The following is a 26,802-nucleotide window of genomic DNA, read 5'->3' on the forward strand; positions in this document are numbered from 1 at the left end:
GTAAACTAATTTATAACTATAATATATAATATTTAGATATATAGCATTATTTTAATTCTTATGAATGGTATATTCCTACATTCATATAACACATATACTAGAGTTACCAACTGCCTTAGTAGCCTTGGTGTTAAGAAGATCTGAGTTCAAGAACTGACTCTGACAACATAGTAGCTGTATGATAATAGGTAAATCACTTTTTTTTGTGTGACAACTCTTGGAAGACTAAGTTACAGGTGAGTTTCTAGTCTGCACAGTTGGGACCTATTTCTATATAGGGAGCCCCCCACACTGATGGAAACATAGGTCTAAATAAAAAAAGATATACATGCTAGATTTAGAGCTGGAGGTAATCTTAGAATATATCTAGTCTAACTTTCTCATCTTATAGATGAAGCTGAGTTCTAGACATTTTAAGGGAATTTTCAAAAGTCATACAGTGAATTAGTGAAAAAAGATAGGATTTGAATTAAGGTCTTCTAACTCCCAGTCCAGTATTTTTTTTCCACTATAATAATAATAATGATAGCTAACTTTACTATGTGCCAAGCACTATGGCAGGTGCTTTACAGTTATTATCTTATTTCATCCTCTTTTACAATTATTATCTTACTTCATCCTCAAAACAACCCTGTGAGCAAAATTTGGAACAAATTGAAGAAAATTTGAAGAACAGTTCCCAGATTCAGATTCTACTTCTGGGGAGTAAAGGAAGCAGAGTGAAGGACAAATAAGGTGGACATAAAGCAATGTGGAGGACCGGTAAGGAAAACCTAAAGAAGTCGGCTTAAGAAAGATAAGGAAAATGTAAACAAAACAACTCTAATAGTAGCTGCTATTATTGTCTCCATTTTACAGATGAGAAAAGTCAGACAGAGATTAAGTGACTTGCCCAGGGTCCCCCAGCTAGTAAGTGTCTGAGGCCAAATTTGAACACAGGTCCCCCTGACTCCAGGCCTAGCACTCTATGCAGTGTGCTACCTGCTGCCTCTGTACTAGGCACACAAATATATGTAAGTTCCCACGTAGCTCTATTAGTCATTAGCTGTTGGCTGATGTTTAAGAATCAGTACATCTGAATTGGCATTTGGAAAGTTTAGAATTTCTATGTGATTTAGTGTGAGAAATTGGCATCATAAATATTTTTTTTTTGCCCATTTCTTCCATTTTACTTTCAATCACAGTTGTATTTCTTGACCTGACCTGCTCAGTGTTGAGGTGTAGCTTATCCTTTTTTCTTTTTCCCATTTCACTTTCCTCTCTGGTTTGCATTCTTTAAAAAGCTTTTCATCTGTTCTGCCATTTCTCTTCTTAGCTGCTGCTGCTGTTAATAACTTATGGTTGCTTAATCTCAGCTTTAATTCTGGATTATATACACATACTGTAGATTCTCATTAAATAACATGGCTTATTATTACTTAGATTTTTCTAGAATATGATATAAAGGTTATATTATGTTTTTTGGGGGGTAAAAAACTTACAAGCTTTAAAAATCCAATATAATATGCTAACCTATATAGCAAATGTCAGTTAGCAAAAGATTATAAAGGAGTTATGCAGTATGTGTATAAACACTGTAAAATTCTTGCTCTGTACAATAAAATAATATTTCATAGAATTCTGTATGGTAAAAGAATATATGAAAGAATTTGTAATTTTATAAAAGATTCTTGCTCTGGAAAACATTTTCTTTGCCCCTAACCTATCACATAATTGTTGAATAGTCTCATCCCATAAATTTAAGTGCACATTTTGATCCTTATTTTTGGAATCTAACATTAAGTATATTAGCTAGCGTTTAATTCATTTAGCTGCCTTTGATTTAGTTTCTTGAAATTTTTCTTAGAGATTCTAGTATTATTTTTTCAGAGGGTATTATGTTCAGTTATATATATATATATTATTGTACTATAAAGTTTTTTTAAGTAAGATTTTTGTTATTTTTTCATTGTTCTCGGTGAATTTTTACTTTAAAATGTGTATATAAATGTGTGTGTATATATATATGTGTGTGTATAGCCATTATTGTGGTTGATCTTTGAAACTAACTTGGTATCAAACACTGTAAATTTAGTAAGTTTAAATTGATGAAAAGATATTTTATTATAAAAATTTCCATTACAAAGTTAAATAATCAGACAGATATTCTGGAAAATTAAGCTAATTTAATACTGTATAGCTTTTATGTTGTTACTTATATTTCTTATAATTGTTTTTATACATGGAGTTAAACTTACTCAGAAACGTTTACAAAAAGTAAATAATTTCTTTTGATGGGATAATATACTGATAGTTTGGATAATGAGAAAATAGCTGGTGGTGCTTGAAAAGGAAAAAGTAAATTGTACCAATACTTAGCATGAGTTAATTCCATTATAGTTTTGTTTTCTCTGTACTTTTTATTTGAAGTATAATCAAATCTAGGATATGTTGAAGATATCAGCTGACTAAAATGAATATCAGTGGTTTCAGAAAAAAAAATAGTGATCTTCCTACTTACAAGCTATTAACCTACCTTCCTTTCCTGTTCTTATCATAACTTTTGTGTTGACTTTCAAAGATTGCTATCTGAAAAATGTCAAAACACAGATTCTCAGTTGTAAGCTCCCTGTCATAGCTCAATCAAGATTGAACATCTGTGGTATAGCATTTCTTTCTTTCCTCCTCCTTCACTCCTGTTTTTTTTTTTTTTTTAAACTTCCATGGAAGACCCTTGGGACAGATGGCCCCTCACTGTTGATGGTTCGATTACCATGATCACCCACAGCTTCAGAAGAGTGCGAAGAAAAGAAATTGCTTTCTTTGTCAAGGTGTTTTCAATTCAATTCTCACCCATTAGCCTTGTTTGGTTAAGTTTTGAATTACTCCATCAGGTGATTGATGAGGTTTTTTTCTCTTTATTATAATAGGTCTTTTTTAATGGGAAAAGATGTAGAAGAAAACAGCCAAACCCTACTACTTATTTTTAAAAGGTTCTTTGAAGCTGTTTTATCATGTCCCTTAGTTAGGAATTACAAAGACATAAGCAAAAGCTCAACTATTTGGTTATGTGGACATATTAACAGTTTGGTTGTTGAAGAAAAAGAAGGAAGAAAAGCTAGAATTTTCCATTAAATTTCTTATCAGGTTGTGACTTAAGTTTCAGAAGTAACAGGCATAATTTAACAGTAGGTGATGAATTGTTATTTAAGCCCCTCATAATAGTGAAAATGTAATGAGATCATCATCCTACACACACACACACACACACACACACACACACACACACACACACACACACACACACACACACACACACACACACACACACACACACACACACACTTTTAGGGACACAAATTTACAGGCTGACAGACTTTTCTTAGACTTTTTGAGGACATATATTTATTACATGTATGTACATACACAAACACACGGATATATATGGAATAAGTAGAAAGTTATTGTCATTTTTGCAATTGGCTATAAAAATAACTAGAATTATTTGTGTTGTGTTTTTGTTTTCCTCAAGGGAATTTACCTGAGTAAATTTGTCAAAAAATTAAATAAAAGAATGCCTCATTTCCAGATCTCCAGATAACTTTTCCCTTGCTCTTAATTGTGGTCAAAATAATTTTCTTTACTTTTCCATCTATGCATATTAATGTATTTGATGAGAGAGATTCTCAGCATTTCACTGCAGATGTTAGAAAATTCCCTTTTAAAATTACTAATTTTCTATATGTATTTTACAGAAGAAAACAATTTTGAAGAAATGATTAGAGTTTGAAATATATTGAAAATATCATGTATTAACATTGTACAGAGATGCTACAAATTTAGGGATGAATAAAGTATTCTATAGATTTAAAGCTTGAAGACATCTCAGACTCTGGCTATCCAGGGATTCTTAACTTGTAGTGCATAGATAGATTTCAGGGAGTTTGTGAACTTGGGTGAAGAAAAACTAAGCTCTAACTGAAATTTAACATTTCCTTCAATTCAGAATTTTAAAAAATGAACCATTATTCTGAGAAGGGGCCCATAGAGTATAGTAGAATGCCCTTGGGATTCATGTTGAAAAAAAAGTTAAGAACTTTTGATCTGGTCTTGATAACTCTAGAGATGAGGAAACTGAGGCTCAGAAGTTACTTACAGATGGTAAGTTATAGAACTAAAATTTCAAGCAAGGACCTTTGACTCCTAATGCAAAACTCATTTCACTGCATGACACTTTCTAGAAGAGCTTTATTTTGTATTGTGCTATCGCGTATGAGATGCATTGTGGTTGACTAGGAAGCAGATTGATCGGCACAGAGAATTACTTTGTTCAGTCTTTTTTTCTGGAATGTCCAACTTTTTATGACTCCATTTGGGTTTTTTTTTTTTTTTTTTTTTTAGCACAGATACTGGAGTGATTTGCCTTTTTTTTTCCTACCTCATTTTATAGATGAGGAACTGAGGCAAATGGGGTTAAGTGACTCATCCAGGTTCACACATCTATAAGTTGTATAAGGCCAAATTTGAATTCAGAAGGATGAGTCTTCCTGATTGTGCTACCTCGCTCGCTTCATCTTGTCATTTCATTTATCTCTCATCATTTTCTTCACCTGTAAAATGAGGTAGGTGAATTGGTCCTAAATAATTCTTCTGTCTGTACGATATGAATCACTTTTTTCATACTTTAAAGTGAGTATATTTGTATCAAGGGTGCCTCTTCCATTCTTTAAATTTAAACCTATTGTTCAGCCTTACTTATTTAACTAAGTTTGGGAGAAAACATTTTGCCATATGTAAATAATTGAAATGAGAAGGTATAGGAACATATGTGTTTTCCTTGGACACAGAATACAAATTTTTGCATGTATATATGTGCATGTGTGTGTACATGCATTCATGCATGTACATGTGTGCATGCACATGCTTTCTGTTACACATAAAAAAGCTTTAGAAAGTTTTATATCCACATATCCATATTTTTGTATGTAATATTCCTTAAAATTTCATTTCCCCTTGGTTTTGGTTTCTTGTTGTAGTAGACACAGTCTTCTAAATTTTCAGTATGAATTAACCAATTAAACATATTCCCTTACTCTTATCTCATCAAAAATAGTTTTATTCTTTTTTATTACCTTTTGTGATTTTTTTAAAGGAATGTACATTTATTAAGGTGATTTGAACAGAGAGATTTGACTGAAGTTTTTACTCCACTATCGGGGTCTTTAAACAGAAAAGTTTTAGCTATACTTTAAAAACAAACTAACAAACATATGGATTGCAGCGAAAATAGTTATTTTTTGCTTATGTTATTCTATTATTATTGTTATTATTATTATTTTTTTGACTGTTTAGTTCTTGGGTCAGAGAATCAGCCTGGAAGAAATAAGCAGAGGGTCAGTTGTCTATATCGTAAACATTTACAAAAAATCTCAATCAAGTGTTTTAAATCTAATAGGTACTAAAATGCTTCTTTATGATGATATTAGCATCATATTAAATAAAATTTGTGTGATGTTTATTTTCGTTGGCTTCTCCTAGCCACTGATACTTTGTTCTTTCAGAAGCAGCTACAAAACCTATTAGACTGGAAAAGCATATATATTAAATTCAGTTTACTGATAACTTGGATGGATCTGAGATCTTATCAGTTTGATTGCTCTATCTAGCTACAGATCACAACCTATAGGTACCTCTCATTGTGTGCAGGTCTTGACAATGTCCAATAAATCTTAAATAGAGATTTGCCCAATCCTTTGAAGACTGTTCTCTGAATTTTTGATTGTTTCATGGATAACATTGCAGTTCTCTGGCTGCCTATTTGATTTTTCTTTAGCCACATAACTAGTTAACCTTCTCTTCTGGTTATATATGTGTTTGATGTCTTTTATCTTCTTCCTTATACATGTCGTTGTCGAAAATATTCCATAGTTTATTTTCACCCACCATGTGCCTTTCCATTGCTCTACTTCATTTATCTGCCCAGAATTTCTTTTGATTGCTATCAGATCTAGTTAAAAAGAGAGTTTATACTTAGGGTCATACTCTAATTTTTGTTGAGATTTGTCCAGGGTTACACAACTAGTATTGAAGGTGGGACTTGAATTTAGTTCTTATGACCAAAAAGGACAATATTTCATGCTAATATTTTGGTGTCTGTGTGTTTTTTACTGTAACACTATATGAAATTTACTTAAGTAGTATGTAAAAGAAGGAGTACTAGAATAAGAATTAGGAAATCTGATTTCCAGTCATTGCTCTGCCACTAGCAAGATGTGTGTGACCTTGAGTTACAATTTATTTCATACTCTCTGATGCAAACAAGGGGATTGAATTAAATGACCTGCAAATAGGTACTATTCTGTAGTAACATTCTATGAGTATGTATTTATTTTAAGGGGAAAAGAAGGGATTATGTATCATTTCTGTGAAATACTATGAATAATTTAAACCATTATCTAAAAAACAAAATTGAAGGTCTTCCCTAAGGAATGGATTATTCATGAAGGGCATAAAGAGGATTCAGAAGGTTTCATCCCTTGAAGCTTGGATTCAAGAATAATCAATTTAAAAAAAACAACATCTCTACCCTTAGCTAGATGTGATCTATCTTGGGAATCTTCACATTTTTCTGGGAAGAAACTGATCTCTTTTGGAAGAAGATAGGGAAAGTGATGGCATTAATTATTGCCACTGGTTTTAAAACATTTTTTCATTCCCATATCCCAGTTTTACTTTTTGAATAAGAAAATCATGTGCTAAAATTTCTGTGGAGAAGTTAGGACAATAAGTTGCAGTCTCCTCCCCCAAAATGGATATGTATGCATCAGATTTAAGGAAGAAACTTAGTTCAGAGGCCCACTGTGGGTAATTTCCATACATTACAGATTCTTCTCAAAATGTTTTTCCCTATATATTACTGAAAGACTTGTCTGAGGAAGGGAGACTCGTAGGATCTGCTATAAGCCTTATCCCAGCTACTCAAGAGTCCATGCAGTTGTAGCCTCCAGAGTTAGCTCATTGTATTTTTGAACAATTTTAGTTGGTTGTTGCAAACATATAACCTTTATATTCAGTATAGAATGGAAATCTGCATCCATAACTTCTACTCATTGATCCTAGTAGGTCTAAGAAAAGCAAGTTGAATTCTTCTGCATGACATTGCTTCACAAATTTGAAGACATGATCTTCTTATTTGTTACTGGCTTTGTGGAATGTGCTACCTAGAAATGGACAACAGTACTCCATATGGGATATGATCAGGACACAGCATAGTGAAACTCTCACCTCCTTTCCAGAGAAAATACTTATGTCATCTCCTTATCTTTTTGGCTTCCAGATCATGCTATTAATTTGTATGGAAATTTCATTCAGCCAAAAACCTAGAATCTCTTTCATTAGACTTTTTTCTTCGTGACATCTTTTCTGCACTCTTCAATTAATTTTCAAAAGCCAAGTTCAGGACTTTGCATTGATACCTATTGAATTTTATCTTGTTAGATATGACCCATTGTTTCAGTTTGCTAATATTTTATGGATACTCACTTTGATACTTAGGATGCTACCTATTTTCCTGTCATTGGCAAATTGGATTAGCCTGTCTTCTATGTTTTCGTATAAATCATTAATAAAAATGTTTAGCAAGACCAAGTCAAGGACTGAGATAATGGTCAATGGACCATTATCTATTAATTAGTCCTCCTTTGTACTTGTTATCCAAATTTACTAACAAGTTCCTAATTGTGCTGTGATATAATTCATATGTCTTGATCTCTTCTTCTAGGGTATTTAGAGAGGGATTTGAAGTTTAAATACGTTGCTGAAACTTAGGTATATTGGTTGCATTTTCTTGATCTAGCAGTTTCTTCTCAAACTGAAAAAGAGAAGACAATGGTCCTTTTTATCTTATAGAGAATAAGTTAACAGAGTCATATTGATTTTCCCTTACTACTTATGTGACTTTGGACAAGTCATTTAGCCTCCTAATGTCCGAGTAAGGCACAAACTTTAATCTTGCTGACTGAAAATAATATCATCAAATTAGATCTCTTAATAGATATAATTATTATTATATCTAATAGATATAAGATATAATATAATATTATTATATCTAATAGATATTATTATATCTATTAACTTGGGCTAATGATATGATTTTTCTGATCTTCAGCCTTGTCTTACATACAATGAAGATGTTGAGTTGGATTTTTAAGGTTCCTTCTATTTTTTAAATTCCTTGATTGTATTATACATACACACGTGGAGATATAAATGTCATTATATATGTTATAGGGGCATTTAACGTTGCACACATATACACATATATGTATGTGTATCTGTGTATGTGTCTATACATATCTGCACATCTTGAATTCAGAAATGTCATATAGACAAATATAAATAATGGTCATCTTGTGGGATTACGTTTTCCCCCAGTGAATTCTGTCTTTTCCAAGCTATATTTTGCAGCCATTATTATAATTGCATCATACTTGAAAAAATGTACATCCCATTTAGTAATATACTCTCTAGAATTAAGTAATTCTTATTCTCTCTCCAAATAAACCCTTTCCTTAAGTCTTTATTATACTATTATGTCACTAAAATATTTTAAGGTCATTGTTGCTGTTGTATTTATTTGAGGAATATTAATGAACTATTTGTTATGTAAAGAAATAGAATTGTATAATCTCAAAGTTGAAAGGAATCTTAGAAAGTCTCTTATCCAACCCTTTTCCATTCCTATAGGTCATTGCAAGAAAATACATGAGAATATCTTTTAGAAATTTAAAGTATAGTAGAATAACATTTATTAGAACATTATCTAGTGGAAGATATCATATTTCCTTCACTGAAATATATTTTCCCTCTCATCCTATTCCTACCCTCTTCCAAATTATGAAAATGGTCTGAGTCCATGTATAAAACTGATTTTTGTTGTAAATTCTGATAATATCTGCTATGTCTTTGTATGAACCTGTGTATTTTTACTTAAAATTTTTTTACTTTAAAAGTAAATACTTTAAAAAGCATTGTTGAGTTCAAAATGCATGTTTTGATGCAGAGACATAAATTTGAATGTTTTCCTCAGTGTTTATCATTTTAGTTGTAAAAAGCACAATTTAATATTTCCTTTAAAAATCCAGATTTATACTGCCTGTTTTCACATTTTCAGTTTGTGTCCATGCTATATCAGTGGGAATTAAAAAAAAATTAAGATAATGACATATATGTCCTTGAAGTACTATTAGACCTAGGATATTCAAGAAATCTTGTATACATCAGTCATCACTGGCAACAGCTATTTCTGCCAGCGATTCTCATCCTCTCACCCATAAAATCAGCATAAAATTGACCTAACATTGGGAGATCAGATGGAGTGTCTGGAAAGTAATCCTCAGGGAGAAAAAAATTCAGTCTTTGAAAATCTCAATAAAGTGCATAAGTTGCAGAATCGGATTATTCTCCCTTTTTTGGATTTAGTACCCTTTTGTTTCTTCCTCTGCAGTATTTGTGAGAAGTTGCCACAAAGATGTCAGATGCTATCTGAATCTAACCCCAAAGGCTCTAACAAACGTAATCTGTTTAAAATTATGGACCCAGATGATTGTGTCATGTTTGTTTGGGTGGGTAAAGAAGGAAAAGTTTATTTTAATAAGAATGGAGAGAAATATATATTTTACCATATAATATTTATAACAGGTTATTTTGTATTTATATTCATATGACTTTAAAAACAGGAAGTATAAAAAAAGATTTCAGAGCATGAGATATGTTGAGACAGTTCTACAAATCAAGTCCAGTTCAGTCAAAAAAGAGGCAAAAAGTTAGAATTTAAACACACTGATCTCAAACCTAGAAAGGGCATGGAATATCTTGAAAGTAGTTTTAACGGAATTTTAAATTGAAGAAATTTGATGTGAAGAATAGTTTGGAGTGTTGTGAATTTCAGGGAGGATTGAAAGAGTATTTTAAAGATTCAGTTTGGAGAAGCATTCATGTCATTCATATAATAGAGATAAGTGATAAACTTTTTGTAGTAAATTGTTGATTTGTTTAGAATGTCTTTTTTTGGTTTCTCAAAGTAATGTTTAACATTTTGTACATATTTGCATAGCTTTTAATTTTGTAAACATTTGTTTTAATTACTCTCATTTTGTAAAAATTTATCTTTAATCTTAGACTGACCTACTTTAGACCTAAAGCAAGTAATGTAATCTAAGACATTGTGTTCCAGACAGTCAACTCTTTTTTCAGTTAATATAGAAAGAAGTCACATATACTGATGTAAGAAATTGCTCTGTTTTAAATTGAAGTAATATACTTTAAAATTTAATCATACCAAATCAATTAGAAGTAGGGCAGGGGAATATATTTTAGCTATCATATTCTTTGGAAAATTGGCCTTAATTGTTCTTAAGATATTTTAGGGTATTAATTACTGATATGAACTTTCATTTTAGGACTTAGTTCTTAAGATGAGGAAATAAAGATCAAGTTCAAAGGGGTTTTTTTTTCTTTACATATTGAACATGTTTGAAATAAATTTTTTTGAATATCATTTCTAATAAAATGAATCATCTGGGGCTGGTTTTTCTCTTATCATCATGTAGAAAATCTTCTATGTACTTATTGATAGGACAAAACAACAGCAAACTAAAACCTTTTACAATTCAGTTTGTAGAATATGAAAAAAAGAGAATGTTGCATTTGAAAAAGTAGGGAATAGAATCACATTTCCTTTTATTCTTTATGTGTCCAGACAGATCTCTGACTACTCAGTGTTTTTGCTATGAATGTTGCAAAATTTCTATCTGTAGTATATAAGTGATTCTCCATCTAACTGTTGGTTATATCTTAAGAGTTTTGAAGGCATTTCATAAGTAACTCATTAACCTTTGCTAAATCCCCATTGAAGTATACTTAGAGTTCTTTGAAATTTGTTTTAGAGGGATAAAAATTGAAGGTATGTAACCAGAGAAATTTACCACTGGTTATAAATTAGGACTTCATCTTTTCATTATATCTGTGGAATCATTAGATTTTAAAAACTTATTAATTTGGATCCTAAATGAGGAGCAATGATGAATTAAGTTGTTAGTTCATTTCTGGTGGTTACTTTACAGAATTGTTTGTAGAAAGGCAAACATAAAATTGTATGAGTGAACTTTCAATGTAAATGAAGCCTGAGTTACATCCCAATATAATGCTGTTATTTAAAGCTGAAATACAATTTAGTATCTTTGAACTGATTACTGAAAAAATATTAAATTTATTCATAATTGCTTCACTTCTAGTCTCCTTTACAAGTTGAAGTAAATTTGTATATCAAGATAAGTGTTTGAAATATAAGCAATGCTAAAATATCATTTCATATATTTTAATTTTAATTTATATTTTCTACCTCTCATTGTTTTGTGTTTATTATCTGATAAGTGAATTAATTGATTTGACCAAAATGTTAATTTTATTTAAAGCATTTTTGTTTTAATGTTTGAGTCATTTGAAACCTTTAGTTAACCTTTAGTTAAAACATTTAATTTGATAAGTAAATGTTAGAAAAATAAGAGAATTGAAATAATGTAGAATTGCACTTATATTTGCTTAGGTAAGTATTTATATAAATATCTGTTAACTGTGACAGTTAAGATTCTGAGCCTAGAACAACTGTTTTTACTATTAATATACTTTGAAAATAATATCCTATTCTTTGTCTCTAATTAATGTTACTTGTCAATTATTTACAGAACCAGTGGTACTATGGAAGTTCCCAGAGGACTTTGGAGACCAGGTTGGAAAAAAATAATATTTTATGCTAGTTTTTATGAATCCTACTTCTAATGATTACTAACAATAATGCTTCTCCTATTCACTTTTAAAGGGTAAGGAGATAGGACACAAATGAAAAAGACTATGTGTGAGTAGGTAATTAAGGGACAATTATGTATGATGTGACTAAGAAGTACTTTTTAGTATTTGTATTTTCAACATAATTTTAGATATGAATTTGGAAAAAAATTGAAAGTTTTAAAAAAGAATTATCTGTTTTTAAACTTGACAATACTTGAAATTTCCTTTAAAAAAGTTACTGCCATTTTGTTGAATTAGAAGTAGATGATGTGTAAAATATGCAAATAAATATTTATTTCCATATAGTATATAATGTGGAGAAATTATACCAAAATTGAATGATTAGCTATGTATTATTATGCATTCATCTTTACAGGCACATGATATGATGATAATGTGGGATCACTTGATTTAATTATTTAAACTTTGGTCAGCTACTGAAATTATCTTATTTTTAGTAGATAAAAACTTGCCTTTGATACTGTTTGTGCCCATTAGATCAAAAAGAATTTAAAAGTTATAAATATTTTGGTCAATATTTTAGGAGGTGTTTTCTAGTTCCCTGACAAAGAAAAAAGAGGCTTGACAATGACAGTGGAGATATCTAATGGAGACACTGAATTACTTCAGCTGCTACGAAATTGGTTAAATCAGGCTCATTATTATCAATGTTAATGTGAATTTGGGATAGTTTGTTTTTCACATGCTAAATACCTATGCGTAATGATTTTGATAAATTCAAAAACTGACCAGTCAGTACGAATTCATGTTTAAAGCAGTTAATGCAAAAATATTGCAAATGACCATATGTCACAGCCTGTTGCCCTTCTCTAGACACTTTCCAACTTATCTGTATCTAAACTATGGTAGTAGACAAGAGTCATAACTAATAAGCAGTCATACTTCTTAACCTATCTATTGAATATCTAGAAGACAGCCAGAATGGTGAAGGTTTTTGAGTTCATGTCACATGAAGATCTGTTTAAGGAACTTGACATATTTAGCCTGCAGAAGAGGAAGCAGATGGCACGTAAGAGCAATTTTTAGATATTTGAAGGGCTTTCAGGTGGAATAGAGTTTAGACTTATTTATTTGTCTGATTCTTGTCCCCTTCTCCCTCATGCCACGCAATCATGGCAGAGTGGGGTATATTAGTTGGAAAAGGAGAGGCCATCTTGCCTTGATATCAAGAAAAACTTTCAACAATGAGATCTACTCAGAAATGGAATGGGCTGCTCCAGAGGTGTTGATTCTTGTTTGGAGATTGTCACGTAGAGGCTAGATGCCTAACTGTTATGTATATTGGAAAGCCCTTTTGTGTATGGTTGACTAGATAGCTGCTAAGATTCCTTTCAACTCTTAAATTCTGTGATTTTTGTGATTCCTCTCATAAATTCACAGTATGATACTAGAGGCTTGCTAGCATTCTCTTGTGATTTCATGGATACCAGTGGAATGTGTGGATGTTTCTTTACCCTTGTTATTTGACAAGCCCACCTTTTTTTAGAGGATATTTTCAGTTACCAGAAATATACAGCTCAAAATGGAAAGTAGGGAATTGTTGTTTAGTGTGGGAATGTCAATCTCAAGTCAACTAGGTAATTAACAAGCATTTATTAAGCTCTTAGTACATTGTTGTTCATTTGTTCAGTTGTATCTGATTCTTTGTGACTGCTAACGCTATGGGTTTGTCTTGGCAAAGATACTGGTTTGCGGTTATCATTTCTAGTGGATTAAGGTAAACAAAGGTTAAGAGACTTGCCTAGAATCACATAGCTAGTAAGTGTCTGAGATTACATTTGAACTCAGGTCTTCTTGACTCCAGGCCAAGCACTCTATCCACTTAGCTACCTAGTTGCCTCCTTCTTATTATGTAGCAATTGTTATTTGCTAAGTGCAGAGGGTACAAAATAAAAACTCTCAAGGAGTTTACATTCTAATAGAAGAGACAACATGTACATAAATAGGTACATGTGAGATGTGTACAGAGTAGTTGGAAGGGAACCTTGGAGGGGAAAGCATTTTTACTTTGAAGTGTTGGGAAAGGTTCCTAAAGAAGGTAGCTTTTGAGCTGAGATTCTAATAGATGGAGGCAAGGAAGGATAGCATTCCAGGTATAAGGGATAACCAGTGAAGAAGCATGATAAGGGGAGATGGCTTGTTGTATGTGAGGACTACTGAATAGTGTATCTGGATCATTGAATATATAAAGAAGAGAAATATGCATGAGATGACTGGAAAAATCCAAATGGGCCCAGTTATGTAAAATTTTAAATGCCAGACAGAGTTTATATTTGATCCAAGAGGTAATAGGGAGCTGTTGAATTTTGTTGAATGAAGGTCAGACCTATTCTTTAGGAAGATCATTTTGTCAGCTATGTGGAAGATGGTTTGGGGAGATACTTTAGTCAGATCCATTTAAAAGGGTGGACTTGAACTCTGGTTGTGACAATTGAGAGAAAGGGAAGTATTTGAAAGATACTATGGAGAAAAAAACCCCAAGATTTGGTAATTGAACTGAAAAATCAGTTAAATTATTTTGCATAATTATTTCTAGTACAACAAGTTTTAAATTCCAATGGTTGCATTTATTTTGTTATGTATATTCAGCTCTTTTGAGAAAAGATAAGCATATGTGGCTGGAAATGTTTCTGACTTAAAACTATGAAGGAAGATCTACAGAGAAAGGACATTTAGAAAGGTGAAACATTCTGTAATTGATGGTTAGATTACAGTTACGTCACATGCTCTACTGACCAATTTTATCCTTATTCTCTTAAAGTACTTTGGTACTTCAAGGATTACCTGCTGGAATCTGCAAGAACTTGTTATTTGTTGGCATAGTTTTGAGAGCCCAGTGTCAGCCCTTTTCATCAAAAGGTTGAATAATTGAAACAATACTTTAGAAGAATTCTTACACTTTATTTTAGTCTCTACTTTCCTTTCTGATTTGCTGACCCCCAAATAGACTTTATGAGCAGTTATAGGCTTCTAGTTCTGGGGCAACTCTGAGAGAGCCCTCAAAGACTTTTAAAGTCTGGTAAACTATCCTTACAACCTAAGAGAGTATGCGACTGCCATTAATTAGAGACTCAGTCATATCAAGTGGCCCATCACAATTCAGATCCTAAAGTAGTGTTTAGAGCTTTCTGAGGGATACTAAATTGCGAGTCCACCGTCAAAATCCTTAAAATGTTCACTATACTTATTAGTCATTAGAACTTAACTATGTGATAGTAATACACTTCTGTGTCTCCTAGGACAGTGCTCAGGATCTTCAACCCATTTGGAGAACTTTGTCTTCTACTCTTTTACCTGTCTACACTGTATACTTTCCTCAAGTCCTCCTGCCTCAGAGTAATCCAGTCTACAATGAACGCTTGTTCTTGTGAATTCATAGCATTTATTTTGTATGTTATCTATTTGGCATTTAATTTTATATATATTGCAAAATATGTCACCTCATTTTCTTATGATTAGAAATCATATAATTTTTTAGAGTTGTAAGGGGCTTTAGAAATCATCTCTGTTCTATAGTCTTCATTTTTTTAGAGAGACTTCTGAAGCTTCAATGTGAAGAATCTTTACCAAAGTTACTTCAGTCCTTTAGGATCCACGATTTCGTCAGTGTAGTTATTCCTTCCACTGATCCAAATAGCATCTCCTCTACAACTTAGTAAGTAAATTTTTTGAGAGCTCTTGTGGCTAAAATAGTTTTCCTTCACAAACCAACCTGATCAGGAGCATTTCCAAACTTCAGTTGGATAGTCATAGGACAATAGGCATAAATTCTTTGATTGGGCTTATTCTCAAAGCCTTCCTAGCTTGTTGGGACCTAGTACAGCTTGTGGTCTACTAGTCTATCATTTGAGAACCCATGCCATAATGAAACACTCAGCTAAATTCAAGACCACACAGTTCTTTTATGGTGGAAGTGGAACTTTATCCCTTCAGAGTCTAAGCCCAGTACTATATCTGTTATGCCAAATTACTTTACTGAATGAAGTAATATTATTGTAGTGTTATTTAAATTCTTATATCAAGAAATGTTGAGTATACTTCTGTGTCCAGTGTCCATCATAATATATAGCAGAGCACCTAGACATATTAGGTACTCAGTACTTGTTTATTAGTATGCTTATCATTTCTTGTGTTTTTATTTTTTAGTTTCATCTGTTTGACTCAATTGAAGCACTTGATGAACAAAGTTTATTTTAGTATATGGGAGAATTTAAATTGCTTCATTTCCCATAAAGTACTCACTTCTATTTCTTCATGTAAAGAAGATCCTGGCGCTACTTAGTGTGTTAATTCTTTATGATTTGAAGTATTGAGATTTTATAGCTCATAGAAATATATATTAAAAAGTAAGGTTGTTTTTGGTGCCCAGCAAAGTGTCTTACATATTTTAGATACTCCATATATATGCTTTGATGAATGAATGAATGACAAAGGTGGAAAGTAGATTCTGGACATATTGTGGAAGTGATTGAAAAGAGAAAATAAAACAAACAAAAATCTAGACCATTATATATTTATAACGATCAAATTTGGCCCCCAAGAAGAGGAGGGAAATTAACCTCCCTTCTTTGCTAAGAAGGAAGCTATAGATGTGGTTAATTATATATTCATCAAACTCATTTAATATGCTGGTTAATTTTCCTAAGCTACTTTCCCTCTCTTTACTTTTAATACTTGGTTAAAAGTGATGGTTTTCTAGGGGGAAGGGATGCAGAATATATTTTGATGTAAAGATATAATGTAAAAACAAAAACATCAATAAATTTTTTAAAATAAATTTTTATTTCATTAAGTATTTCTCAATTACATGTAAACATTTTTTAACATTCAATTTAAAAAATTCTGAGTTCCAAATTCTCTCTATTCTTCCTACTCTACCTCCATCCCTTAAGAAGGCAAGCAACATGATGTTGATTATACATGGGAAGTCATACAAAATATATTTTCTTTTTTCCCCTCTAATATATAATTTATTTATTTTTCAGTTCTTAACATTCACTTCCACAAGAATTTGAATTCAAAATTTTCTCTCCATCTCTCCCCATCCCCCACCCCAGGACAGCATGCACCCCATCCACCCCTTCCTCCAGTCTGTCCTCCCTTCTATTACCCACCCTTCTTCCATCCCCTTTCCCCTCTATTTTCCTATAGGATAAAATCGATTTCTATACTCCATTGCCTGTATAGCTTAATGTCCAGTTGGAGGCTAAAACAATTTTTAACATTCATTCTTAAAGCTTTGAGATCTATATTCTCTCCCTCCCTCATTACCCACCGTTACTGAGAAAACAAGCAATTCAATATAGGTCATACATGTGTAATTGCAAAGCACTTCCATAATATTTATGTTGTAAAAGACTAACCACATTTCCCTCTTTTCTATCTTGCCCTTCATTTATTCCATTCTCTCCCTAGACCTGTCCTCCCACAATAGTGTTTGCTTCTGATTATCCCTTTCCCCAATTTGCTGTCCCTTCTATTATCTTCCCTCTCCTATTCCCTTCCCCCTTGCCTTCCTGCAGGGTAGAATAGATTTCAATAACTAATTGAGTGTGTGTTATTCCCTCCTTAAGCCAAATTCCATGAGAGTAAGGCTTACATTTCCTTTCATCTCCCTCCTCTTTCCTCCATTATAGAAGTTCTTTCTTCCCTCTTGTATGTGAGATGATTTGCTACATTCTACTTCTCCCTTTCTCTTACTCCTAGTGCATTCCATTCAACAGTAAATGTTATTTTTTTTAGGTATTCTCCTTTCAAATTCAGCTCACCTTGTGCCCTCTATCATATATGTATATATATATATATTTATATATATGTATACCCCATATATACATATATACACACATCTCTACATATACATACACACATGTACATGTACATACCTACACATATATAATATGTACATATACACATTAATACACACCCATGCACACCTCCATATATATATTCCCTCTAACTACCCTAATACTGAAAAAGATCTCATGAGTTACAAATAGTATCTTTCCATGTGGGAATGTAAGCAGTTCAACTTCAATGAGTTCTTTAAGGCTTTTTCATGTTTCTCTTGATTCTTGTTTTTGAACGCCAAATTTTCTATTCAGTTCTGGTCTTTTGAACAAGAATGCTCTATTTCATTGAAATTCCATTTTTTGCCCTGAAGTATTATTCTCAGTTTTGCTGTGTAGGTGATTCTTGGTTTTAATCCTGTCTCCTTTGACCTTTGGAGTATCGTGTTCCAAGCTCTTTGATCCCTTAGTATAGAAGCTGCTAAATCCTATGTTATCCTGATTGTATTTCCACAGTACTTGAATTGTTTCTTTCTGACTGCTTGTAATACTTTCTCCTTGATCTGGGAACTCTGGAAGTTGGCTACAATATTCCTAGGAGTTTTCCTTTTGGGATTTCTTTCAGGAGGTGATCAGTGAATTCTTTCCATTTCTATTTTACCCTCTGGTTCTGGAAAATCAGGGCAGTTTTCCTTGATAATTTCTTGGAAGATGATGTCTAGGCTCTTATTTTTGGGCATAGTTTTCAGGTAGACCAATAATTTTTAAATTATCTCTCCTGGATCTGTTTTCCAAAGTGATATTTCACACTCTCTTCTATTTTTTCATTCTTTTGATTTTGTTTTATAATTTCTTGGTTTCTCGTAAAGTCATTAGCTTCCATCTGCACCATTCTAATTTTTAAAGAACTCTTTTCTTCAGTGAGCTTTTGAACCTCCTTTTCCATTTGGCTAATTCTGCTTTTTAAAGCATTCTTCTCCTTTTTTGGCTTTTTGGACCTCTTTTGTTATTTGGGTTAGTCTATATTTAAAGGTGTTATTTTCATCTGCATTTTTTTGGGTCTCCTTCAGGAAACTGTTGATTGGCTTTTCATGGTTTTCTTGCATCACTCTCATTTCTCTTCTCAATTTTTCCTCCACCTCTCTTGCTTGATTTTCAAAATCTTTTATGAGCTCTTCCATGGCCTGAGACCATTGCATATATTTTTTGGAGGTTTTGGATGTAGCAGCCTTGACATTGATGTCTTTCTCTGATGGTATGCTTTGTTCTAACTCATCCAAAAGGATAGAAGAAAGTACCTTTTCATTAATAAAGTAACTTTCTATGTTCTTATTTTTCCCTCTTTTTTGAGCATTTTCCCAGTCAGTTACTTGACTTTTGAGTCCTTTGTCAAGTGGAGGGTATACTCTAGGGACCTGTAAGTTCTCAGTTCCTCCAAGGTGACACAGTCAAGGGAGAGGAGTTTACTCTGTGCTCTGGTCTGAGAGCAGCAAGCACTCTTTTCTGCCCTGAAACTACAAGTAGGATTCCCTCTCCAGTGCCTCCACTGGCTTCACCATGCCAGTGCTCCTCCTCACCCCAGCACCACCACTTAGGACTGAGACCCAGATTGGCCACGAGATTCCCCCATGATCTCTAGGCCTACGGCTCCATAAGTGAATGCTGCTGTGACAGTGATTGCTTCTGTGCTGGGGCCAGACTGAGTTCCCTTCTCACCCAGGTGAAAGAGCTTTTCCATGGACCTTTGAAGCTGTCTTTGGCATTTGTGAATTGAAAAATCTGGGAGCCACAGCTGCTACCTGTGATTCTGTGACCTGAACCCTGCTCCAATCCTGTCTATGCCATGCAGTGTGGCTAAGACTGGACTGGGCTCCGCTGTGAGTCTGGTGCAATAGACCTTTCTTGTCGACCTTCCAGGCTGTGTTGGGCTGGAAATCTCTTTCACTGTGTTGTTTTGTGGCATCTGCTGCTCAAGAATTTGTTTAGAGTCATTTTTTTACAAGTATTTTATGGGCTATGGGAGGAGAGCTACAGCAGGTCCCTCTTTCTACTCCACCCTGCAAAATATATTTTCATAGTATCTGTGTTGCAAAGGAAAATACACAGATACTCAAGAAAAATAAACAAAATAAAAAAAATGTGCTTCTATCTGCACTCAGAGTTCATCAATTCTGTGCATGGAGATGGATATAATTTTTCATCATGGATTCTTTAAAATTGTCTTGAATCATTGTTTTGAACAGAGTAGTTAGCTCTTTTGTAGTTGATCTTTATTACAATATTGCTTTTAGTGTGTACGGTGTTCTGGTTCTGTTTACTTCATTTTGCATGAATTCATATAAGTTCTTCATACATTTTTCTGAAACCATCCTGCTTGTCATTTCTTGTAGCCCAACAATATTCTATCACAATCATATAGCAAAACTTGTTCAGCCATAGGCATCCCTTTGATTTCAGTTCTCTGCCACCACAAAAAGAGCTGATATGAAAATTTCATTCATTCTGAACCAATCAGGGCCCAAACAGTGACCACATAGGGCTTGATCTGAGACCAGAGTGATTTAAAGTTTGGGCTGGTCTTTAAGAGAAAAAAAAAGGCTTCAAAGATTGAAATTTACATTCCCTTTGGGCAGAGCACTGGCAGGTAAGGGGTGTGATATCCTGTGTGGAGAGAGAAGAAAGAAAAGGCAATACAATGCAGGAAGGAGCAAGGAATGGAAGGAAGGAGGGAGGAGGAAGGCAAGGAAGCTCTGTTGTCCAACTGCAAGTTTGGTTCCCGGTGGGCAGCTCCTTCTCTACTAATAGAGGTTGCTGTTTGTACTTGGTTTTCAAAGAGGACCATGACACCAGGGAGTTGATACTATGACATACAAGTGAATTAGATAAGTAAGGGAGGGCTCTGCAGAGTCACCAGCCTCACTTTATCCTCCAGAGCCATCTGGGTCCAGTGGCCAGATATGGATCAGGACAACTGGAGAGATAGTAAGCCTAAGAGTCCTGAGAATGGCAGACTCTGAGAATGGCAGACTCTCCTCACTGCTTCTTCCCTCATGCCTCCTCTTTCCCCAACTGCCAATCCTGATTCCAGTCCAGGCCCTGCAGCTATCATCCTAGGAAGTAATTTCTAAGGTCATGCAATCTGACAATCACTTCTTGAGGTGTTGAAGCCACCTCCTCAGCACTCATAGCTTCTGCAAATCCAGAACAAAAAGTTCACTACCAGAGTCTTTGGTCCTGTCAAATTGTTCAGCATCAGAAATAGATATGGTTTTGTCAGTGGAAATAACATTAAAGAAGGTAGCTAGGTGGTGCAGCAAATAGAGTACAGGGCCTGAAGTCAGGAATCTGCTCTTAGACATTTATTAGCTGTGTGACCCTGGACAAATTACTTAACCATTGTCTGCCTTAGAGCATTTAGTTTTCTGGGTTGTGAAGATTTCATATATGTGTGTGTGTGTGTGTGTGTGTGTATGTATACACACACATATATACACACATATATATATATACATATATACATGTATATACACACACACATATATGTATATTGCTTAGCACAGTGCCTGGCACATACATAGTAGACTATATAAATACTAGCTGTTATTATTACTATTATTAAGAAAAGTATGCCATATACAAATTAAATAAAAGTCCTTAAATATTCAGTGATTTCACTTTTTTTAGGACCTTACTGTTTGCTAAGCCCTGTAAGAGGCACTGTGGATAAAAAGAAAAAGCAGTTCTTATGGGCCCAGGTGTTAGTGCTGTTTTCTCTCTAATGGCCTTTTATCTACTCTGTATAATTTGTATGTACATAGTTATTCACATACCATTTGGAATGTAAACTCCTTGAGGATAGTAACTTTTTTTTTTTTTTTTGCATTTCTTGGGAGACAGTGCTCACATATCAGAACATTCAAGATAAATACAGAATACATGATGAAAGGTAACCTTGGAGGGGCAGGAACTAGTAGATGCGAGGGAGCATATGATTGGAGAAGACCTAGAATAGGTGACCCATGAGATAGGTATCAAAGGAAGCCAAGGATTCCAATATTCAGAAGTTAGGAGGGACAGCATTCTAGGAATGTGGATGGTTATTGCAAAGCATGGAGACTAGAGAAGGAGAGTAATATGTGAGGATCCTAGAATATTGAAGGTAATAGAATATAATAAGATTAGAAAGGGAGATGGGGGCCGTATTTTAAATGACATATAAGGGACTTTATATTTAATCCTGGAGATACTAGGAAGCCAAAAGAGTGTGTGTGTGTGTATGTGTGTGTGTGTGTGTATGTGAGTGTGTGACAGACACACAAAGACATAGTCTTCTCTGCACTTCAAGAAAATTATTTTTACAGTTGTGTAGAAGATGGATTGGAGTAGGGAGAGACTTACTTGAGGCAATCAGACCAATTTGAAAATTTTTGCAGCAGTCCAAGTGATGAGAGGAGATGAGGTTATGTATAAGAGTGTCTGATATGTGAATGGAGGGAATAGGACATGTTCAGATATTATAAGGAAAGATATGCCAACTCTTTGACTATGTGGGGTGGTGAGTAAGAGAGGAACCTAGGGTGACACCAACTTTATGAACCAATTCAGATGACTACAAAGATGATTTAATATGGAAGTTCAGGAATTCAAAGGTTTGGAGAGGAATAATGTTGAGTTCTCATTTGGATATACAGAATTTGAAATAGTTCTGTTAATTTTTATTTTGAAAATGTAGATTTAGTCCAGTGGCGTTGATATATTAGGGAACAGTTGTAGCATAACATGAATTTCAGGTTTCCTTATGTACAGTTTCATTCACGAGAAAGCAGCAAACTGTACCTCGTTGAACATAGTCATGTAGAAATGCACAAAACGTACACACTTCTACCAACCATCTGTTTCCCATATGAGTTACCTATAAGGTTATGTTTTGCCATTATTTCATATTTGTGAACTTATTTATTTAAAAAAAAAACACTCATTCAGCATCCCAAGTGTTGTTGAGTGAATCTTGGAGTTGTAACCCTTTCCTTGTAGCCATTGACTTTGTCAGGCCTTAGAAGCCAGGGTCTCAGCAGTCTCAGCAGAAGCCTAGAGATGCATATGCCCCTACTCTTTAAAAAAAAAAAAAAAAAAAAAAAATATATATATATATATATATATATATATATAAAATTTATTTATTTTTCAGTTTTCAACATTCACTTCCACAAGAATTTGAATTCAAAATTTTCTTCCCATTTCTCCTCACGCCCCACCTAGAACAACATGCATCCCATTAACCCCTTCCTCCAGTCTGTCTTCCCTTCTATTACCCCTCTCCCCTTCCATTCCTCTCCCTGCTATTTTCCTTTAGGGTAAAATAGATTTCTATACCCCATTGCCTGTACATCTTATTTCCCAGTTGCATGCAAAAACAATTTTTAACATTCATTATTAAAGCTTTGTGTTCCATATTCTCTCCCTTCCTCCCTCCCCACCTACTCTCAGTGAGAAAGCAAACAATTCAATATAGGTCATACATGTGTAGCCATGTAAAATACTTCCATAAAAGTTATGTTGTGAAAGAGTAACCACATTTCCCTCTGTCCTATCCTGCCCTCCATTTATTCCATTCTCTCCCTTGACTTGTCCTCCACAATAGTATTTGCTTCTGAATATCCCTTTCCCCAATTTGCTGTACCTTCCATTATCTTCCCTTTCCTATCCCCTTCCCCCCTGCTTTGCTGCAGGGTAAAATAGATTTCCATATCCAATTGAGTGTGTGGTATTTCTTCCTTAAGCCAAATCCCATGAGAGTAAGGCTTACTTATTCCCTTTTATCTGTCTCCTCTTCCCCTTCATTGTAAAAGTTCTTTCTTGCCTCTTTTATGTGAGATGATTTGCTATATTTGACCTCTCCCTTTCTCTTACTCCTAGTACATTCCACTCAACAGTAAATTTTATTTTTTAGGTATTCTCCCTTCATATTCAGCTCACTCTATGCCCTCTATGTGTGTGTGTGTGTGTGTGTGTGTGTGTGTGTATACACACACACATATATACACATACACATATATACCCATGTATATACATACCTACACACACACATATATATATAATATACACATACAAACATACCCATACATACACGCACACACACACATATATTCCATCTACCTTAACACTGAAAAAGGTCTCATGAATTACAAATATCATCTTTTCATATAGGAATATAAACAGTTCAACTTTAATAAGTCTCTTATCACTTCTCTTTCCTGTTTACCTTTTCATGTTTCTCTGGATTCTTGTATTTCAAAGTGAAATTTTCTATGGTCTTTTCAACAAGAATGCTTGGAAGTCCTTTATTTCATTGACATTCAGGTTTTTTCCCCCACAGTATTTTACTCAGTTTTGCTGGGTAGATGATTTTTGGTTTTAATCCTGTCTCCTTTGACCTCCGGGATATCATATTCCAAGCCCTTCGATTGCTCAGTGCAGAAGCTGCTAAATCCTGTGTTATCCTAATTGTATTTCCACAATACTTGAATTGTTTCTTTCTGGCTGCATGTAGTATTTTCTCCTTGACCTGGGAACTCTGGAATTTGGCCACAATATTCCTAGGAGTTTTTCTTTTGGGATCTCTTTCAGGAGGTGATCAGTGAATTCTTTCCATTTTTATTTTACCCTCTGGTTCTAGAACATTAGGACAGTTTTCCTTGATAATTTCTGGGAAGATGATGTCTAGGCTCTTTTTTTATCATGGTTTTCAGGTCAACCAATGATTTTTAAATTATCTCTCCTGGATCTATTTTCCAGGTCAGTATTTTTTTCCAGTGAGATATTTCACAGTCTTCTATTTTTTCATCCTTTTGGTTTTGTTTCATAATTTCTTGATTTCTCAAAAAGCCATTAACTTCCATCTCTTCCATTCTAATTTTTAAAGAACTGTTTTCTTCAGTGAACTTTTGGATCTCCTTTTCCATTTGGCCCCTTCTGCTTTTTAAGACATTCTTCTCCTCATTGACTTTTTTGGACCTCTTTTGCCATTTGAGTTAGTCTATTTTTTTTTTTTTATTTTGTAATGTTTAACAATCACTGCCATACAATTGCGATTTTATCCCTCCCCACCTACTCCCCACTACCCCCCTCCCTCCCCACGACTGCATACAATTCTGTATAGATTCTACATATACTTTCCTATTGAGTATATTTTCACTATAGTCATGCTATGTAGTCAGACTAAGATAAATGAAAGAAATCGTATAACAAATCAGAACATGATACACAAACACATACACATACACAAACATGATCTGCTACAATATGTGAGTGACTTCCATATTTCTCTCTCTGAGTGTGGCAGGCATTTTGCCTTGAGATCCTCCATTGGGATTTTTTTTTTTTTTTTTGGTAAGAAGTTCTTGTGTTATTACAAAAATCTAAGTCTACCAGAAAAAACTCTCACACACTGTGGTTGTTGCTGTGCATAAAGTTCTCCTGGTTCTGCTCCTTTCACTCAGCATCAGGTCATATAAGTCCTTCCAGGCCTCTCTGAAGTCTTCTTGTTCATCATTTCTTATGGCACAATAGTACTCCATTACATTCATATACCATAATTTATTCAGCCATTCCCCAATTGATGGACATCCCCTTGACTTCCAGTTTTTGGCAACTACATAGAGTGCTGCTATAAATATTTTTGTACATGTGGGACCCTTTCCCATTTTTATGATCTCTTGGGGATATAGTCCTAGTAGCGATATTGCTGGGTCAAAGGGTATGCACATTTTTGTAGCCCTTTGGGTATAGTTCCAAATTGCTCTCCAGAATGGTTGGATGCGCTCGCAGCTCCACCAACAATGAATTAGTGTTCCAACTTTCCCACATCCTCTCCAGCATTTATCATTTTCTTGTTCTGTCATGTTTGCCAATCTTATAGGTGTGATGTGGTACCTCAGAGTTGTTTTGATTTGCATCTCTCTAACCAATAGTGATTTAGAGGAGTTAGTCTATTTTTAAAGGTGTTATTTTCTTCAGCATTTTTTTGAGTATCCTTTAGCAAGCAGTTGACTTGTTATTCATGATTTTCTTGTCTCATTTCTCTTCTGAATTTTTCCTCCACTTCTCTTACTTGGTTTTCAAAATCTTTTTTGAGTTCTGCCATGGCCTGAGATCATTGCATTTTCTTTTGTAGGCTTTGGATGTAGGAGCCTTGTTCTTGCTGTCTTCCTCCAGTTGTATGCTCCTGTCTTCCTTTGATTATGTGCTTTGCTTTTCCTCATTCAGAAAGATGGAAGAAAATACCTTTTCACCAAGAAACTAACCTTCTATAGTCTTATTTTTCCCCCTTTTTGGGCATTTCCACAGCTAATTACTTGACTTTTGAGTCCTTTTTTAAGTGGAGGGCATACTACCTCAGGCTTCAGAGGTTTTATGTAGCAGTTCTCGAAAATGTCTCTAGGGTCCTGTGAGTTTTCAGTTCTTTCAAAGTGGCATAGTCAAGGGAGAGGTATTTACTCCTCTCCTAGCCTGTGCTTTTGTGAACCAGAAGCACTCTTTTCTGTCCTGGAACTGCAGTAGAATTCCCTCTCTGCAGCTGCCACCTGCTCCACCATTCCGGTGTTCCTCCTCACCTCAGGACTCAGAACTGAGACTCAGATCAGCCTCTCAATTCCCCTAGGTTCTGTAGGCGGAGAGCTCTAGAAGTGGGTGCCACCACCACCGCTGCTGCTCTTACTGTTGCTGCTGCCTTTGCTGTTGTTGCTTCTGCTCCTGCTGTTGCTGCTGCTGCTCTTGCTGCTACGCTAGTGAATGTAGCTGCCCTGGGGCTGGGGCTGGGGCCAGGCCAGACCATGCTCCCCTCTCACCCAAGTGAAAGAGCTTTCTCACTGACCCTTGAAGCTGTCTTTGGCATTTGTGGGTTTAGAAACTTGGAATCCGCAGCAGCTGCCTGCGATTCAGCACTCTAAAGCCTGCTGTAGTCCTGTCTGTACTTCCCTGCCAATGCTGGGTTGTGCTTCACTCTGAACTGTGTGCAATAAACCCTTCCTGTTGGCCTTCCCGACTACCTTGGGCTGGAAATCTGTTTCACTCTGTCGTTTTGTGACTTCTGCTGCTCTAGAATTTATTTAGAGTCATTTTTTACAGGTATTTTAAGGGCTTTGGGGGGAGAGTTTGAGCAGGTCCATGC

The 26,802-nt window shown here is 34.5% G+C and overlaps 1 protein-coding gene and 1 long non-coding RNA gene across 4 annotated transcripts in view; both read left to right on the forward strand.

Moving 5' to 3' along the window:
• DENND1B (DENN domain containing 1B) overlaps nt 1-26,802 on the forward strand; it is a 334,070-nt gene that overhangs the window by 64,015 nt on the left and 243,253 nt on the right. For all 3 annotated transcript variants that reach the window (XM_072648309.1, XM_072648308.1, XM_072648307.1), the window contains exon 3: nt 11,724-11,767. In XM_072648309.1, coding sequence (XP_072504410.1) covers nt 11,724-11,767 — 44 coding nt within the window. The remainder of the gene's footprint in view (nt 1-11,723; nt 11,768-26,802) is intronic.
• On the forward strand, nt 11,774-16,624 carry LOC140529552 (uncharacterized). Its single transcript, XR_011975592.1, has 2 exons — nt 11,774-12,856; nt 15,087-16,624. It is a non-coding gene; the product is annotated as an uncharacterized lncRNA (long non-coding RNA).

The sequence above is a fragment of the Notamacropus eugenii genome, chromosome 2 (genome assembly GCF_028372415.1).
Source record: "Notamacropus eugenii isolate mMacEug1 chromosome 2, mMacEug1.pri_v2, whole genome shotgun sequence".
In the NCBI taxonomy this organism is placed as follows: Eukaryota; Metazoa; Chordata; class Mammalia; order Diprotodontia; family Macropodidae; genus Notamacropus; species Notamacropus eugenii.